At 34.0% G+C, this 16,812-nt stretch overlaps 1 protein-coding gene across 14 annotated transcripts in view; it reads right to left on the reverse strand.

The window, feature by feature from the left end:
- Positions 1-266: 266 nt before the first annotated feature.
- Positions 267-16,812, reverse strand: part of LOC128693219 (plasminogen receptor (KT)) — a 47,402-nt gene continuing 30,856 nt past the window's right edge. For 4 of the 14 annotated variants that reach the window (XR_008407689.2, XR_008407694.2, XR_008407687.2 and 1 more), the window contains 3 exons: positions 12,286-12,425; positions 11,828-11,889; positions 267-1,690 (listed from right to left, as the gene is read on the reverse strand). Coding sequence is in view for 2 of the 14 variants with exons in the window: in XM_053782725.2 (XP_053638700.1) it covers positions 1,676-1,690 (15 nt within the window). In the remaining 12 variants the exon portion in view is untranslated. The remainder of the gene's footprint in view (positions 1,691-11,827; positions 11,890-12,285; positions 12,426-16,812) is intronic. The other 10 variants (XR_008407693.2, XR_008407695.2, XR_008407690.2 and 7 more) reach the window with 3 other exon arrangements.

Raw genomic sequence — 16,812 nt, forward strand, 5'->3', positions numbered from 1 at the left:
AAAATGATGAGATACTGTATGGCATTGTATCATACCTTTTACTTAAGCTATTATTTTTGTATACTGTATTGAACACCTTTGGTCACCTTGTACCTCTCTGAAAATGTAAATGCATTTTTAAGATTTTTGGAAATAGTTTTTTCTCACTGAATACAGTATTTTTCTTCATTCAGGTTATGTGAAACATCACATTTTTTGAATAAAATAAAAGATTATATACTATACCCTTTCCCTAATGATACCACAAATGTTTAAGTAAAGAAAACTTTGTATTAGTTTCTTGTCATTTATATTTTTACCTAAAGAATATCACAACATACAGAATATTTGGGTTGAGGTATGACATATTTACAAAAGTTATAGAATAGTATTTTGTACAGAGCCACACGACTTTCAGTGATACTTAACACTGAAGGTCTGGTGAGCAGTAAACCATCACCCAAGTTAACTTTCAAGTCCACCACCAGATAACATCATTAAATTGAAGAATCTAAGCAATAACTATAATCACAATTAAATTTTCATGCTCTGCTTACTAATTTCTAGGACAAATTATGTATGAAATATTCAAATTACGTATACTGTAGTATGCTTGACAATTCGCAAACAGGCAAAATTATTTACAAACATTATCTCTACAGAGTTTGCAGGTTCGAGTCCTGCTGTGGACATAGAGATAATGTTTGTAAATACTGTAGTATATGAAATATTTACAACACGCCACATTTTAGATAGCTTCAGTTTTAAGTCAATTAATCTACATAAATAATTTCTAGATCCCTTGTGAGAAACACTGAAAGTTACCACTAGCAAATTTAGTGCAGGGTTAGTTTCCTATGCCAAAAATTTCAAACAATTTACTCATTTAAATTATGGGATTTACCTCAAAAATGCGACAGTAGTGACAGACAGTTTTCTACCCAAAATAAATACTGCCAATAGGTTATGAAATAAACAAAATAGACTATCATCTTACAAAACTATAAAGCTGTACACTGGGCTTAAGTTGCCATAACATTATTCAAAATAAGAATTTCAAATGTTAAAAATGAAGTAATATAAGGTATTTTATCTTAATCATTATATCAAAACTACAGGTGGGTGAAAAGATGTGACAATTTTGATTTTATCTTGTGTTTGTATACCATAATTCACCCCCAGCAAAAGCCAAAACATGCACCAATATTTATTACACTGCATTAGTTTTCTTGCAGAAATTTATATACATGTACAGTATAAGAAGCATTCCATAAGAAATTACCAATAACTATATACAGTACATCTTAATAAAAGGCAATAATTATACTCATTCAAAAATGCATTGTGATTTTTAAGTACATAAAAGTAATAACAAATCCAACTTTAAATTCACACACATACTTTATTTACATGCCATAATTCACCCCTCCCATCCCCACCAAGAAATACTGCAGGTATTCCTAAACTGAAATGCTCACATCTATAATGTACAGACAGGTATTTTCATTAACCATAACATTCAAGAATTCTGGTTTGATTATAACAACAATACAAGTAAGAGAAAGCATCTACAATACACGTTAATTTAAAAAACTTGTGCAGAAAACATTTATTAACTCTATCAATAATAAAACCAAAAATTAAAACAGAAAGGCTGCTCAATAAGTGACAGACGTAAAGGCAATCCAGTGTTCATCTAAATCCGGAATCTCTGTAATGGAAAAAATGAACATTACCTTACAAGTATGAGCAATACAAAATGAAACAGAAAAAAATGTAGAACAATGGGAAATAAAGCCCTGTATAATAAATTAACTAAAAATATAATGAGAGAAGGTTTCCAAATTAGTAGTGAGAATATACTGCACACTTTCAGTACCAAGATATTTTTGTAGAACTTACACTACTATGCATAAAAAATTACTTGCTACATACCTACGAATTATAAATACATTCACTTAAAGAGAAGACAAATAAAGTTGTTAGAAGCAAATCCTTGATATGTTGTATATGTGCAGCCAAAGTAATTTACATAAAAAAACAAACCTTAAACTGTTGCATCTAACTTGACACAAACAGGATTTTGTGCAAACACTGAGGTAACACAGTTTTATAGTCAACTTCAACACCAGAGATATTGTGATAAATATGTACAGCATATATTAGTTAGCAATAGTGTGTGATTCCTTGTTCATACCTTCAGTAAAGCTATGCTTGTGGTGTTCCCTAGTTCTTAAGTAGCAAGTAAGTCTTATGATTAGTTGCCTGAAATGCATTGTACACATTACAAATTATCTTACAAAAATAATCCAGATCAGAGTTAATATTAGAGACGTAAATTTTATCATTCAGGTAAACGAATTTAATCTAAAAAATCTGTAAAGATTCGTTCATTTTAAGGCTGCCCAAATTCCTCTGTATAAATAGGGGCTTTCTATAAAGCATGCCAAAAATGTGAACTATTCCTGTATTAATTATATTGTGTAACTTTATAGAAATAAAGATTATCATTATTTAGTATTTGTACCTACAAGAGCAAACCTTTGCTTGTGGTCTCCTGCATCAAGTGTCTATTGCTATAGAAAACTGCTTTATGTTCATGGAAAAAGTTAAGTCCTCGTGGACTGATTGTAAAATAGACACGAGACCCTCACTACTACTACAGGAATAGTGCCAAACTTGTGTTGTCCCATATTTAGTGGTTACAGCAATAGGAGCAGATTGGTTGTTTTATTAAGTTTAAGGCATATTAGCTACAAAAGGGTCATTAAGTCTGCATGTTACTTGTACACTATCAGAGATTAAAGTAAACAATGCATATAGAGAGAAGGTAGTTATGTTTGAGGTGTCCCCATCTTCAGCTTAATCTATGTTTTTTTAAGATATCCATTTTTTATAACATTTATTAGTTTCTATTTCTTCATGGGAGGTGTCTTGATGCTGGTGAAGGCCTCCTGAATCTGATTGCTACTCATTACCCCAGGCATTCTATGACCCCTACAGGTTTAGCACTTCTCCATGATTGTAAGAATAATACTAACTTCTTCTTTTATCCTATTCAATTGTTCTACCACTGTGAAAAACTTTCTGGCACCCTATGAACCCAAGCTGAACAACTTCTTTCAAAATATGCTTCTTTTGCACAGACTTGTAAGGTAAATATCCAACCACACATCAAGTATCCAATCCCACATCAAAGAAGTGTCTCACCTGCAACTTGTGGAATTTAAAAAAAGAATTTAAGATGCAAATTACCACTGTGTGGATTATGAAGGTCTAATGTGTATAATAGTAGACACAAGTGGTTTTTGAAATCTGACATGCTGATGGAGTGAGCAAGGCTGCATTTGTGAAGGAATTCAGAAAAACTGGCTAACTGGACTTAAGTTTTAGAGGTGTCACTTATGGTGCCTGCACTCTGAAGAATGGGTGGAGATGTTGCAGTTCAGTGTGTTATCAGAAATGTGGTGTCTGTACATTTCTGTCAAGACAGCTGTTGAATGGATGCAAGTGAACATATTCCACTCTGCTATACTGGGAAACAGTTGACATTAAAAATAAATCTACGTAACTTCAATGTCAAAAGACATCTGTACATATAAAATTCAGTACAATATTCAATAAATGATGATACTACTATAAATACATACAGTGGAAACTCAAATATCAAACTAAATCCATTCCAGGAGCTAGTTCTAAATTCGAAAAGTTTGAAAAGCGAAGTAATATTTCCCATAAAAATAATGGAAATACAATGAATCCGTTCCAGAAACCCAAAAATATTCACAAAAAAAAAAAAAACATTTTATAGAGATTAATTATAGTTTTACATACACACAACAAATATAGTGTTCAATTATGTATTAATAAATTTAAATAACCATATAAAATAACATTTTTACTTACCTTTATTGAAGATTGGTGATGGCATCTGGATAATAGGGAGGAGGAGAGAGGGAGTTGGGGTTAGTGTTTGGAAGGAGAATCCCCCTCCATGAGGACTTCAGGTATCATAGCCCTCTCTGGGGTTACTTCCCTTCTCTGTATTTTAATGCCACTACTACCAGCTTGAGAGTCACTTTACCCGTCTCACTAAATAACTGTCCACAGTTCTGTGTTTCTGTCTCACAAAAAGACTGTCCACAGTTGTCTGTTTCTGTCTCACAAAATAACTGTTCACAGCCCTCTGTACATCCTGGCAAGCTCAACAAGTCTCACACCACTCTCATACTTCTGTATTATTTCCTTCTTCACATCTATGGTGTTTCTCACTTTCTTTACCACAGGGGTACCACTAGCAAGTTTCTTTGGGCCCATGATAGCTTATTTCACAGTCCCACATGCACTAAATACCATGAAATAATCGTAAAATGTTTGAATGAGAGCACAGGTTAGTGTTCACTCATGCATCAACAAAACCAGACTGGCTCACAGTGACTGCATGGGGATGCAGACAGTGTGGGCTGCTGGACAGGTCCGGTACCTGGCGGTTTGAAAATAGGGGCGAGTCCGATAATGTGGACAAAGTTGGTTTGAAAAAAGCGTTCGGTTTTCGAAAAGTTTGATAAGTGATACGTTCGAAATTTGAGGTTCCACTGTATATTGTTTTCTTCACTAGTGTGAAAATATACCACTCTTCTTCTGCACATATACAACTTGCATGTACAGAATACAATAGTCTTCTAAAACTAGTGATGACCTTCCCTCTATATTGTGTATTGCTGATAGTATTGCTGTATAAACACCTTCAAGCATAAGATTCATTTTATGTGCATTTTAATCAACTATACAGTATCCTAAAAAATTAAAGCATTTTCAGAATCTATGTACAAAGGTAGCTTTCAAAGTCCTGTGTAAGAAGTGCATTACTGGTAATGAGATCTGGAAAATTAAAATATTAAAACTGGTTTATATCTACTTTGTGCTTTACTTTTGCAAGATGCAATTTACAGGGAATCTCTAGATAAAAATGACAAACGTAATTTTCTTGAAACATCCATTGAAAAACAAAATCCAGGTCCTGTATAAAACAATATATGATCTCAATAATAATACTGAATTTTGTTTTTAGTGACATACAGCCCTCATTAAATGAAAACAATGAACTAATTATATATGAATATTATCACGGAAGAACAGTACAGTATTAATTATTGCTCTTTTTATTTTAGCTAACTTGTATACATGTAAAACATTTTACAGGAAATGCAGAATAACTATATCTATATCTCCTAAGAAAAACCAATTTGCGTAAATGTGTGTGTGAAAATTTTAGATCATTGCAGTGGTCGCTCTCTTCAGATACAGACTTGTGTAAAATTTTTGTAAACCACCCACTTATCAGTTCTGATGCAAAAATTTATCATTTGTCTGCCTGAGAGCAGTTATATTTCCTTCTGCCCACTATACAGTAGATAAAATGATTTTTCAATCACAAAAAATCCATATAACCTAAGCCTATGTAATCGCATTCTGATAAACAATAAAGAAAAAATAACTTATAAATCCATTTTTTACCTTAAAAATATCTTTACAGTATGTACATATTTCACACAGCAAGGAAGTGCTTCCAGTTGACATTCCCTAAGTGTTTATTATACTATGTAGTCATCACACGGAGGATTTTATAGGATTATTTCACTGTTTTGATACCATTTAAAATTATTTGTATTAAAGATGTCTAAGGAATACTAATAAAATGTCAGCAATACTGTACCTGTAAAAAGGGATAATACAGTGGACCCCCGGTTTACGATCAGCTCCCAATGCGACCAATTATGTAAGTGTATTTATGTAAGTGCGTTTGTATGTGTATGTTTGGGGGTCTGAAATGGACTAATCTAATTCACAATATTCCTTATGGGAACAAATTCGTTCAGTAATGGCAACTGAACATACTTCTGGAATGAAATAATATCGCAAACCGGGGGTCCACTGTATATGGTAGTAAGACTATGTGGCATTTTATTAGAATTAAACTATGGAGTTAGAGAGAGAGAGGTAGTAGCATATGATATAAAACTGAAAGTTGTCATTACTAGCACATTTTTTGCTTTTCATGACAGTGAATTTCATTGAAGCCTGCTAAATATAGTACATAAACCATACTGATGGCTTCAGTAGCAACATACAGTTGATGTGGGAGTGCAGTGAGAAGAACTGAAAGCTACATCTAACACACTAGGTTCTAGCTTAGAACAGGTGATTTTAAAATAATAATTGGAATGGACAACTTAAACTGAGGTGCATTTTTTCTTATTATTCTTATTCTTATTATTTTTGTTAGTAGTAGCAGTGAAATCTCAACAGTCGTTGATTTAACAGATAAAGTCAGTTTCCAGACAATGTCTGGAAACAGTAGACACAGTCCATTAAATCCAGATTTGTCCATTAATGTCACAGTTGGCTGGATAAATTGGTTTAGGACTTTAAGGGCAAGAGCTCAAAAATCCAGAACTGTCTTTTATTATTATGATCATGGACAAATAATAGCATCATCCATATTTAAGGAACAACTGGCATTAGACATCTTTCACCATTAGTCCATTCAATTAAGGTTTCACTGCATTTATACTGGTGAATGTAGCAGCACCAGTGTTGTCATGCAGGTCTGTATTTGTTTGGTACAGAGGTAACAAAACATGGATTTAACTCTTTATATATATGATAATTTTATGCATATGTTGTTGATTTATATAAATGATTTTTCTTATCTCAGCACTTTTCTAAACTCTAAAATTTAACTGATGTTTGGTATAAAAAAAATAATAAATACACTGTTTATGATATTGCAAAGAATTTAATGATTATCAGTTCATTTTATTATCTACCCTATGTCCTAACTCCTTAAGACCACAAAAGAGAGTGACCACTGTTATACACTTTCAGAAAATTTTTTAATACTGCACTGGAAAAAAATAAGAAAGGAAGACTAGGAGAAAGGAAGGATGGGAGGAAGAGTGAGGAGGAATGGGAGGAAGAGAGAGGAAGGATGGGAGGAAGAGAGGAAGGATGGGAGAGGAAGGATGGGAGGGAGAGAGGAAGGATGGGAGGGAGGAAGGATGGGAAGGAGAAAGGAAGGATGGGAAGGAGAAAGGAAGGATGGGAAGGAGAGAGAGAGAGAATGGGAGAGAAAATGAGAGAGAGAATGAGAGAGAGAATGAGAATGAGAGAATGAGAGAGAATGAGAGAATGAGAGAGAATGAGAATGTAAGAGAGAGAGAGAGAGAGAGAGAGAGAGAGAGAGAGAGAGAGAGAGAGAGAGAGAGAGAGAGAGAGAGAGAGAGAGAGAAAGATAGAGAAAGAGAGAGAGAAAGAGAGAGAGAGAAAAGAAAGAGAGAGAGAAAGAGAAAGAGAGAAAGAGAAAGAGAGAAAGAGAGAAGAGAGAAAGAGAGAGAGAAAGAGAAGAGAGAAGAGAGAGAGAGAGAGAGAGAGAGAGAGAGAGAGAGAGAGAGAGAGAGAGAGAGAGAGAGAGAGAGAGAGAGAGAGAGAGAGAGAGAGAGAGAGAGGGAAAGAGGAAGAAATAAAGGGATGGTAGGTGAGGGAGGGAAGGACAATGAAAGAGAAGGGGGAGGGACTATGATGTGATTTTTTTTCACCAGATGTAACAATCATTAATGTTACCCAACCCTTGTTTTAATGAATGAATAACAATCTAAACATAAAGTCAAGTAAAGGAAAGAAAAGAGGTTACAGCCGTTTTGAGAGACCATAGCCAGCGATTAAAAAATAAAATTGTACTTTGTCTGTTTCATGTCAATTTACATAAAGGAAAAAAGCATAATGTGAAAGAACCCATTGTTACTTCATAGGAGTATAAATTTTTAAATATCTGAAAATGAGAAATTCAATTATAAAAGCAAATCAAATAAGATTATTCACAAAATCTATAAAAGAGGTAGAAAATAAAGTGGTGCTTCCATAGCTTGTTAAGATGTAGTGTATGAATGCCTTACTGGTTTAATAAAAGGCAGAAAAATATATGGTATCAATGTGTTAAAAGCACTTTACATGCCCATCTTTATGGGTGTGGAAGGTCAAGATACAAATACTGGACAAACACTCACATCTTCAGAAGAGAGTATATTAGCCAAAATGAATGTCTCAACCTTATAGGCAGTTTCTGCATGAGAAACTTGAGTTTTGATAAGATGGTAGTACCTGGCTTGAAGACTTTTCCATCTTTGCTTGTATATTATCATCCCTACATTCACAAAAAAGTGCTAAACCAGTGAGTCATTTACATTTTTTTTTTTTTGGAAAAAATTGCACTAGTTAGGTCATCATTCAAACATTGCTTGAGTAGAAATTGAGATGTCTTAAATTATTCTTTCTTTGTATTATTGGCATCTATGAACAAATATTCCCGAGATTAAGATATTTATTTTCTGCTAAACACTGAAGTACTAGAGAGAGACTTAAGGGCCACAGGCTTGGTACAATCAATAAGTGAAGTGATGGTGTGAAGGCACAGAATTTAAAACCTGTCCGGTATTCTGCTCAGGCATGCATAGGCTTCATATTAAAATTTTATTCAACCTGCCTGTAGGAACATGCACATAAAATTCATCTTTGTTGCAACAGCCATGAGAAAGCATTGACTTCTTTGAATAGTTTAGTTTAAATTTAGAAATCTACTTGCAATATATTTCATCACGTCTAATTAGGTAAAACTAGTGAAGTGATAATTGAAGTTACTACTCCTGGCATTATTTATTATGATTTTGGTACAGTAATAATCTATGTTCAGGCTAAATTTTACCTTCAAAACTAATTTGCATACCATAACAAAGCATGTTATTGTTTTATGTTAAAATTATTGTTTTACACAAACATGATGCAGCTTTGCTGCTTTATTATAAAATGAATTACATAGAAATTACTTTCTAAGTTTTATTTCATATTATTGAGCTGTGTGTACTTTATTATATAGCAATTAATTTTATGTTTTATATATTAGTTTCCACTGGATATTTAGTTTTCTACTTTCCTTTATATTACTTTTTAACTAGTTTTAGTTTGGCAAATTTTTTGCCTCACGATGCCAATTTCTGTTTAAGTGTGAATTCCACATGCTTATCACTGTTTTTTAGAAGGAAACTAAGTTAAAACAGTTAACAAATACAGGAGATTCAATACAGCAATGTAAAATGAGCAATAATTTTTTTATGACATTAACACTTTTACAGGAGAAGTAATGCATAGTACATAATTTAACTTCAATAGCGAGAAATACTGTAAAGTGTGAGTTAAAGTATATAAACTTTATGGCTAATAATACTGGAAAACATGCAAATCCTTAATTTTACACTTGATGCAGAAAATACGATTATTTAGCTAAAGGTATTATAGGACATCCTCAAGTGTTTTCTGGATATATTATAAGCCAACCAGCTCCAGCTTTACCATAAGAAAAATATATGCATAAGATGCATATCAAATTCTAGTTTCCTAAACAAGTTCAATTGTAATATATATTACTGTATTTTCAAAAACTTTAGGAGTATTTTTCTTGTTTTTAATCTCCATAATAGCAATCATAACATTATATTCAAGTACAGTTACGAATAAAGAAACAGCAAATTCCTATACCGTTAAATTCTGTCATGTAGTAATAAATTTTGTTTCAGGTTTGAGCATATCTCTTTAATCTTGTTAATGTTGACATTACAAGAATCTTCAATGATATCTGGGTGTTGGAAATGCAATGTGCACATTTTGTAATATTAAGATTACTTTTTAATTCAGAGGGCCATGCGCTAAGCGGAAAAAAAAGGGAACCTTACTCCAGCGGATCTGGGAGTTTGACTGTACAAGATTAATAATATCTTGTCGAGTCACTTTCACTATTTTACCTCGGCTGAGTAATTTCACAAGATGAGGAACAATAATAAATGTCCCTTGGTTCTGACTTGGGGCATGTAAACTCTGCATCCTCTAAGCACTTTCGTTATTATGTCTTCTGTAATGACTCCTTGGCATTATTCTAAGCCATGATTTATATGTATTTTTTGAAAAACATGCTTACATCATGGCTTGAAATACCTAGTAAGTTATTAAAGAGGATAGAAAATTCAGATCAGAATATAGTGGCCTTCCTATCATGTTTTACACACTTGGTGGAAACACACTATGATACAAAAGTTCAGACTTTGGAAATTTATATTATCTCTCCTTATCCTTACTGCTCATCTAATTTTAATAAAGACATTATGCATATAGCACTGTTTATCTTACATTCTTACACACACAATAATAGTATAAACATGACTGTACTACATTTCACGGAAGCTTGTATTAACCTAGCTCTTAATGATCTGTATGTTTTCACACAATACTTTCAACTAGCTATACATAATATTATATAGTCTTGCTTTATTTCAACTTCTCTTGTTTATATGCAAACTCATTACCCAAACAATATTTCTTTCTTAATAGCCATTATTTAAGTTCCAAGTCTCTAAGCTGGTGGTAATGGATTAAATGGAATGACATATCACACAATTAACACTGAATCTTTTCTATTGCCTTACCAGTTTCAAAAATGTCAGTCAAGGATCCTGATACTACAAAGCCTCTTCAATGAAAGTGTGACTGGAGCTGATTCACTAGATATACTAACATTAAGTAACCGAGAAATCTTATATATTAGGAAGAACACAAAAATACAATTTCAAGAGAGGAAAAAAATGAGAAAGTTTACAGCAGGGAAAAAGCGCAAAGGTATGAGTGGGAATGAACCATAAACTTTATTGCAGTAGTTACTGCCTGTAGTTATCAGTTCTTATATCTTAACACCATAACTCAGTGCTACTCAAACCTTAATGCCATATCTGGTACAGTTCTGCCAATATATAGATACAGCAACAAGCTAAGCTCATGTTGTTCCCATGTCGGTATTTGGTCAATTTTTTTTTCCCAGTACTTGTAATACTAACTACCTGTTCTTGTAAACTGGTTAATTTATCTACCACTGTTCACAAAGGAAAATTATTCTTCCCTAGTTTAGAGGTATGGCTTTTTGATCTCCCTATTGATAGTCAAAAAATCTTCTTTAACAATTATTTTGTATAATTTTGAATACTTTTATGGTTATCATGTCTCTCTACCTCCTATCAGTCAGTGCAGCCATGTCTCTTTTGATTCTTTCATTGTAAATCAAATTCTAAGCTTTTGCAGTCCCTCTGTCATTTGTCCTTGAACTTTTTCCAGCTTGTCCACCTCATTATTTCGTGCTGCATATTCCAGTTTTGGTTTAACATATGTTGTGAACCCTTTTTTTTGTAATTACCCTACCCTCATATCTAAGTGCTATTTTAAAATTGGTTGGTGGATCATGGAATTTCTTTAAATAAATATGTTGCAACAATGATTATTCTTTGTCAAAGTTGACTCCTGGATCCCTCGCCATCTTTGTCTGTATCTATACATCCCTGTATATGATATAGATGTGCACATTTGTATACAGGTATTCCAGGGACTTTAAATTATAAAAGAAACATAAGATTTTTCTGCCTCTACCAAAAAATCCTGAAGATGACAATTCTTTCTTTTACTATATTGGCCATTTCCCAACAAGGGAAACATTTGCCATCACTCATTCAATAACTGTCTTGACAGATGTGAATGTATATAACAATTCAAATAATTCACATTCCTAATCACAGAGTATTGCATTTGCATTTATAAAATACACAGTACAGGTGGACTGATTATTATGGAGTTAGAAACAAATGTATGACAACTGGCATGGTAACTAAAGCAGAGAAGTGAACAAATTCCCTTCATAATAACATTGGCAATTAATGTTAACGTATTCTGACAAGGTTCTCATGACTCGAGCCCTTACCTCAGGTGCTTTCTTCAATTCCTCCCAAAAAACATTAGGTCTGGTTCATTCCCTCAAGGGTTCTGCAGCAAAAGGAAAGCAAAAGTTTGAAAGGGGTTAAGTAAACATTCTACACTGTGATACCATATATGCCAGAGAATAGCAAGACATTACCAAGTGATACTCAACTATAGCATTTATTTTCATCATTTCAATAAATTATTTATCTACTGTGTACACTTACTGTATCACACTGTAAAATATTTAATTTCTGCAAAAAGTGTTATTCGATGGCATATTGGTTACGGATGTTAGTGCAGAAAAAATAAGTCAAATTCAGAATATCCCAAGAGCAGTACTGCTTCCTACAAAACAGAATTCACTGATTTTTTTTGTTATTCCCATATACCAATTAAGTACTTCCATGCTACAGGGATATATCTAAATTCAACTTCAGAACAGGATATAAAAAAAGCCACCTTAAAGTCCAATACAGGCAGCAGATATTTCCAATAATTCCAGGTCTCTTGGGATTTGATGAATGTACAAGAGGAAGTGAGAAGAGTAGCGGTGTGGGAAGGTAGGCTTAGTAATACCCACTACGATGCTGATGCAGAGCCTGTTGTAGAAATGCCATGGCTTAGACCCTAGCCTCAGCCAAAAGATATTAGTACTACCATTATCAATAAAAATGGTATTTTAAAATATAAATTAGTGATAAGTACCAAGTAGATGAAAATCACAGTGATGTAAATGTGACTATTATGACAATAAAACTCCATAATTTCACTGTCCACTAGCAGCTTCATCAGTGGAAGCTACACAAGTCCTGTGATCTACTAAACAAAAGGTACCTGTGGTTGATAAAACTTATAATAAACATTTTCAACTAATCAAGAGTTTTATCGCCATATACTACTGAACTGCATATGTGCACACACAAACACAAATGCACAGACAAGTGCACACACATATATATTTATAAATACACACACACAAAGATGTACATGTGGTTACTTGTAGTCACAAGACCAGAGCTATGCTCATCATGTCTTCCTGTCCTCAATGTGTAAGTTCGTACTGGTAATAATGCTTTAAAGTTTCCAGTGGTTGCAGCACATACATATTACTTCCTCTCAGATCACATTCCAACAGTCTATCACTATTTTATAAGAAATGTTCTACAGTTCAGAAACAATTTTTCTTTTTAACCCTTTGACCGTCGGTGTCGTATATACACGTCTTACGAGCCAGTGTTTCTGACAGAGTAATACGCCAAAATTCTTGCGGCTTCAGATCAAGTGGGAGAAACCTGGTAGGCTCACATGTGAGAGAATGGGTCTGTCTGGTCAGTGTGTGCAGTATTAAAAAAAATCCAGCAGCACACAGTGCATAAGAAAGTAAAAAACTCTGACTGGGTTTTTGGCTTAAAACACAGACTTTGAGGTGTATTTTCGTATGGTATTATGGTTGTCTTGGTCTCATTTGATAGAATAGAAGATATATTACAGAAATAGAGATGATTTTGATTGGTTTCATGAAGAAAAGGACCTTGAAATTGAGCTCAAAGTAGCGGAAATGTTAAATTTTTGCTGATGTTCAAGAGTAAACAAATGACGTCACTGTCCAATAGGTGTCTAACTGGCCAGTCTAATACTCAGTCACGAATGGGCTGACAATATTTATACAATTATTACAATAATACAGTAGTCTGCATAACAGTAAATCTTCTATTTTTTGTGTGAATAAAAATTCAAAATAGAAAGCAAGAGTAATATAAGAGGGGCCTGGAGATGTGACTAATGAACAGAGAAAATGTTATTTTAGTGCCAGGAATGTCTGCATTGTTTATTTTGGACCCTATTTTGAAATTGGGATCTTTTTTAATTTGCGTGAAACTAGCCAAATTGCCAATATCTGACCACTTTGTCAGGTGGCTGAAATTGGTAAATGGGCAGTTTCTTGTACTCAGTCGACAGAACAAATGGAGTTCTAAAGAAACAGCTATGAGTTTGGTCAATTGGAACAATGGAATTGGCTGAAAATAGTGCTCAAAATGGGCGAAATCGCTGATGCGTATACGTATATTGCCGAGATTGCTAACTTTGCAAGAGCGTAATTCCATAAGTTTTCCATCAAATTTCGTACTTTTGGTATCATTACCATTGGGAAAAAAGTTATCATTTCATAAGAAAAAGTAATTTTTTTTTTAATATTTTGCGACAGAGAGTCTTCAGGATTTGGAGTCTTGGCAGTCAAAGGGTTAATTGTGGTTTCCATTTGTCCATCAGGTCAAAATGTGTATCTTCTATTTTCTTGACTTCTTATATTGCATACTGTGCTCACAAAAATAAACTGGACCCCCCTTTTATTATTATGAAAATCATTAAAAAGGCAACAATATAAATATATAACAAAAACTGTAAAACTTGGTACTAACAAATATTTCGTCATCTCCCCCTTGGCATTGTTGACCAATTCAAGTTGTTTGGGCATGCTTTCACTCAGATTCCTGACCCAAATGTCCTTGATCTGCTGCAAGCACAATATGGATGAAATGTGGCAGGATTCAATCTTTTTCATGACATTCCAAACATTTTCAATAGGACTGAGGCCTAGACTATTCCCTGGACACTGTAAAAACCTCATGCATAAAGGTGGTGCAGCCTCCATTTTACACTGTATAAAGTGGTCTAAACATTTTCGTAATTTATGACTGTCCATCTTTATGCACGATAGTGCCTTCATTCATAAGGCCCAAAAAAGTAACCAAGTGGCTTGCTGAGAAAAATATTGAGGTTTTACAGTGGCCAGGGAATAGTCCAGACCTCAGTCCTATTGAAAATGCTTGGAATACCATGTCATGCCTGCAGCAGAAGATCAAGGACATTTGGGTCAACCAGTTATCAACTGATTACTTCAGGAATCTGAGTGAAAGCATGCCCAAACAACTTCAAATGATCATCAATGCCAAGGGAAAGATGACAAAATATTAATGTAAGTACCAAGTCTTATAGTGTTTGCTATATAATGTTTATATTGTTGTTTTTTAATAATTTTCATAATAATAAAGAGAAGATCCAGTTTATTTTTGCAGGCACTGTGTATGTTATACTACATCTCATTTCTTCCTATGTACAGATTGAGAACACTTTCTCTTTTTTTCTTTAAAATTCATTTCTTTATGAGAGTTATTGTGAAATGTATGTTGTGAAATGTGACACCTGAAAACCCACTTGGGCAGAAAAATGACACGTAAAACGAGATCCGCAAATTTCAGCCTCTCTCACATACAGTGCTAGTCATGGCATTATGCCGCCCCTCCCCACACACGCACCAAAACACAAACACATACAGTGGAACCCTGAGTTTTGGCCGTAATCCATTCCAGGAGCTAGGCCTAAAGTCGAAGCAATATTTCCCATAAGAAATAATGTAAATCCAATTAATCTGTTCCACCCAAAAATATTCACAAAAAATTCATCTTTTAAAAGAATAAATACTATAGTTTTACATACAGAAAACAATGAGAAATAAATATAAAGCACTAATTTTAACCCTCTGACTGTTTTGGTTGTATATATACGTCTTACGAGCCAGTGTTTCGGACGTATTAGCACGCATAAATTCTAGCGGCTTCAAATCAAGCAGGAGAAAGCTGGTAGGCCCACATGTGAGAGAATGGGTCTGTGTGGTCAGTGTGCTCCACAAAAAAAATCCTGCAGGACGCAGTGCATAATGAGAAAAAAAACTGACCGTTTTTTTTGATTAAAACGCTGACTTTGAGGTGTATTTTCGTATAGTATTTATCATTGTATTCTCGTTTTCATGGTCTCAGGTGATCAAATGGAAAACATATTACAGAAACAGAGATGATTTTGATTAGTTTCACGACGAAAACGACCTTGAAATTGAGCTCAAAGTAGCAGAAATGTTCGATTTTTACCAATGTTCAGGAGTAAGCAAATCACACCACACGTCCAACACACATCAACTGGGGAGTCTAATATTCTTTCACTAGTGCACTGACATTATTTATATAATTTTTACAATAATGCAGTAGTCTGCATAACAAGAAATTTTGTATTTTTTGTATGAATAAAAAATCAAAATAGAAAGCAATAGTAAAATAAGAGGGGCCCAGAGACGTGACTAATGAACAGAGGATATGTTATTTTAGTGCCAAGAATGTCTACATTGTTTATTCTGGACCCTATTTTGAAATTGGCATCTTTTTTAATTTGCATGAAACTGGCCAAATTGCCAATTTCTGACCACTTTATTGGGTAGTTCAAATCAGTGAATGGGCAGTTTCTTGTACTCAGCTGATAGAAAAAGTGGATTTCTAAAGAAATAGCTATGAGTTTGGTCAACTGGAACAATGAAATTGACCAAAAACCGGGCTCAAAGTCAGGAAAATTGCCAATGTGTATATGTTGCTGAGACCGCTAACTTTGCAGGAGCGTAATTCCGTGAGTTTTCGACCAAATTTCGTACCTTTTGTGTCATTACCATTGGGAAAAGATTCTCTATCACTTCATAAGAAATTTTTTTTTTTTTTCAAAAATTTTGCGACACAGAATGACAGTTTCAGAAAGGGGCTTGCGACAGTCAAAGGGTTAATGGATAAATGAACATTTAAATCAGTTTTACCTTTATTGAAGACTCTTGTTGGCATATGAGAGAGGCAGGAGAGTTTGTTTGGAGGCAGGACAACATAGCCCTTCAATAAGACACTAATATCAACTCTAGAGCTTATTTATCTAGCACAATTCATCTAATATGACATAATAAACAATATTAATAACACAGAAACATGATACATACTTTCTCCCTAACTGATGAGTGTTGCTGTGTTGTTTGTTGTTGGGTGTATAAGGGCCACTGAAAGATAAGCCTTACATGGTGGTGATGGCGGTAACAGAGACGGCGGTGTTGTCAGTCGCCCTATATAACTCCAACAACATTGGAGGAGTCAGTTTCGTGCTGTCCTTTTTCTATCGATT

This window comes from Cherax quadricarinatus, chromosome 28 (assembly GCF_038502225.1).
Source record: "Cherax quadricarinatus isolate ZL_2023a chromosome 28, ASM3850222v1, whole genome shotgun sequence".
NCBI classification, from domain to species: domain Eukaryota; kingdom Metazoa; phylum Arthropoda; class Malacostraca; order Decapoda; family Parastacidae; genus Cherax; species Cherax quadricarinatus.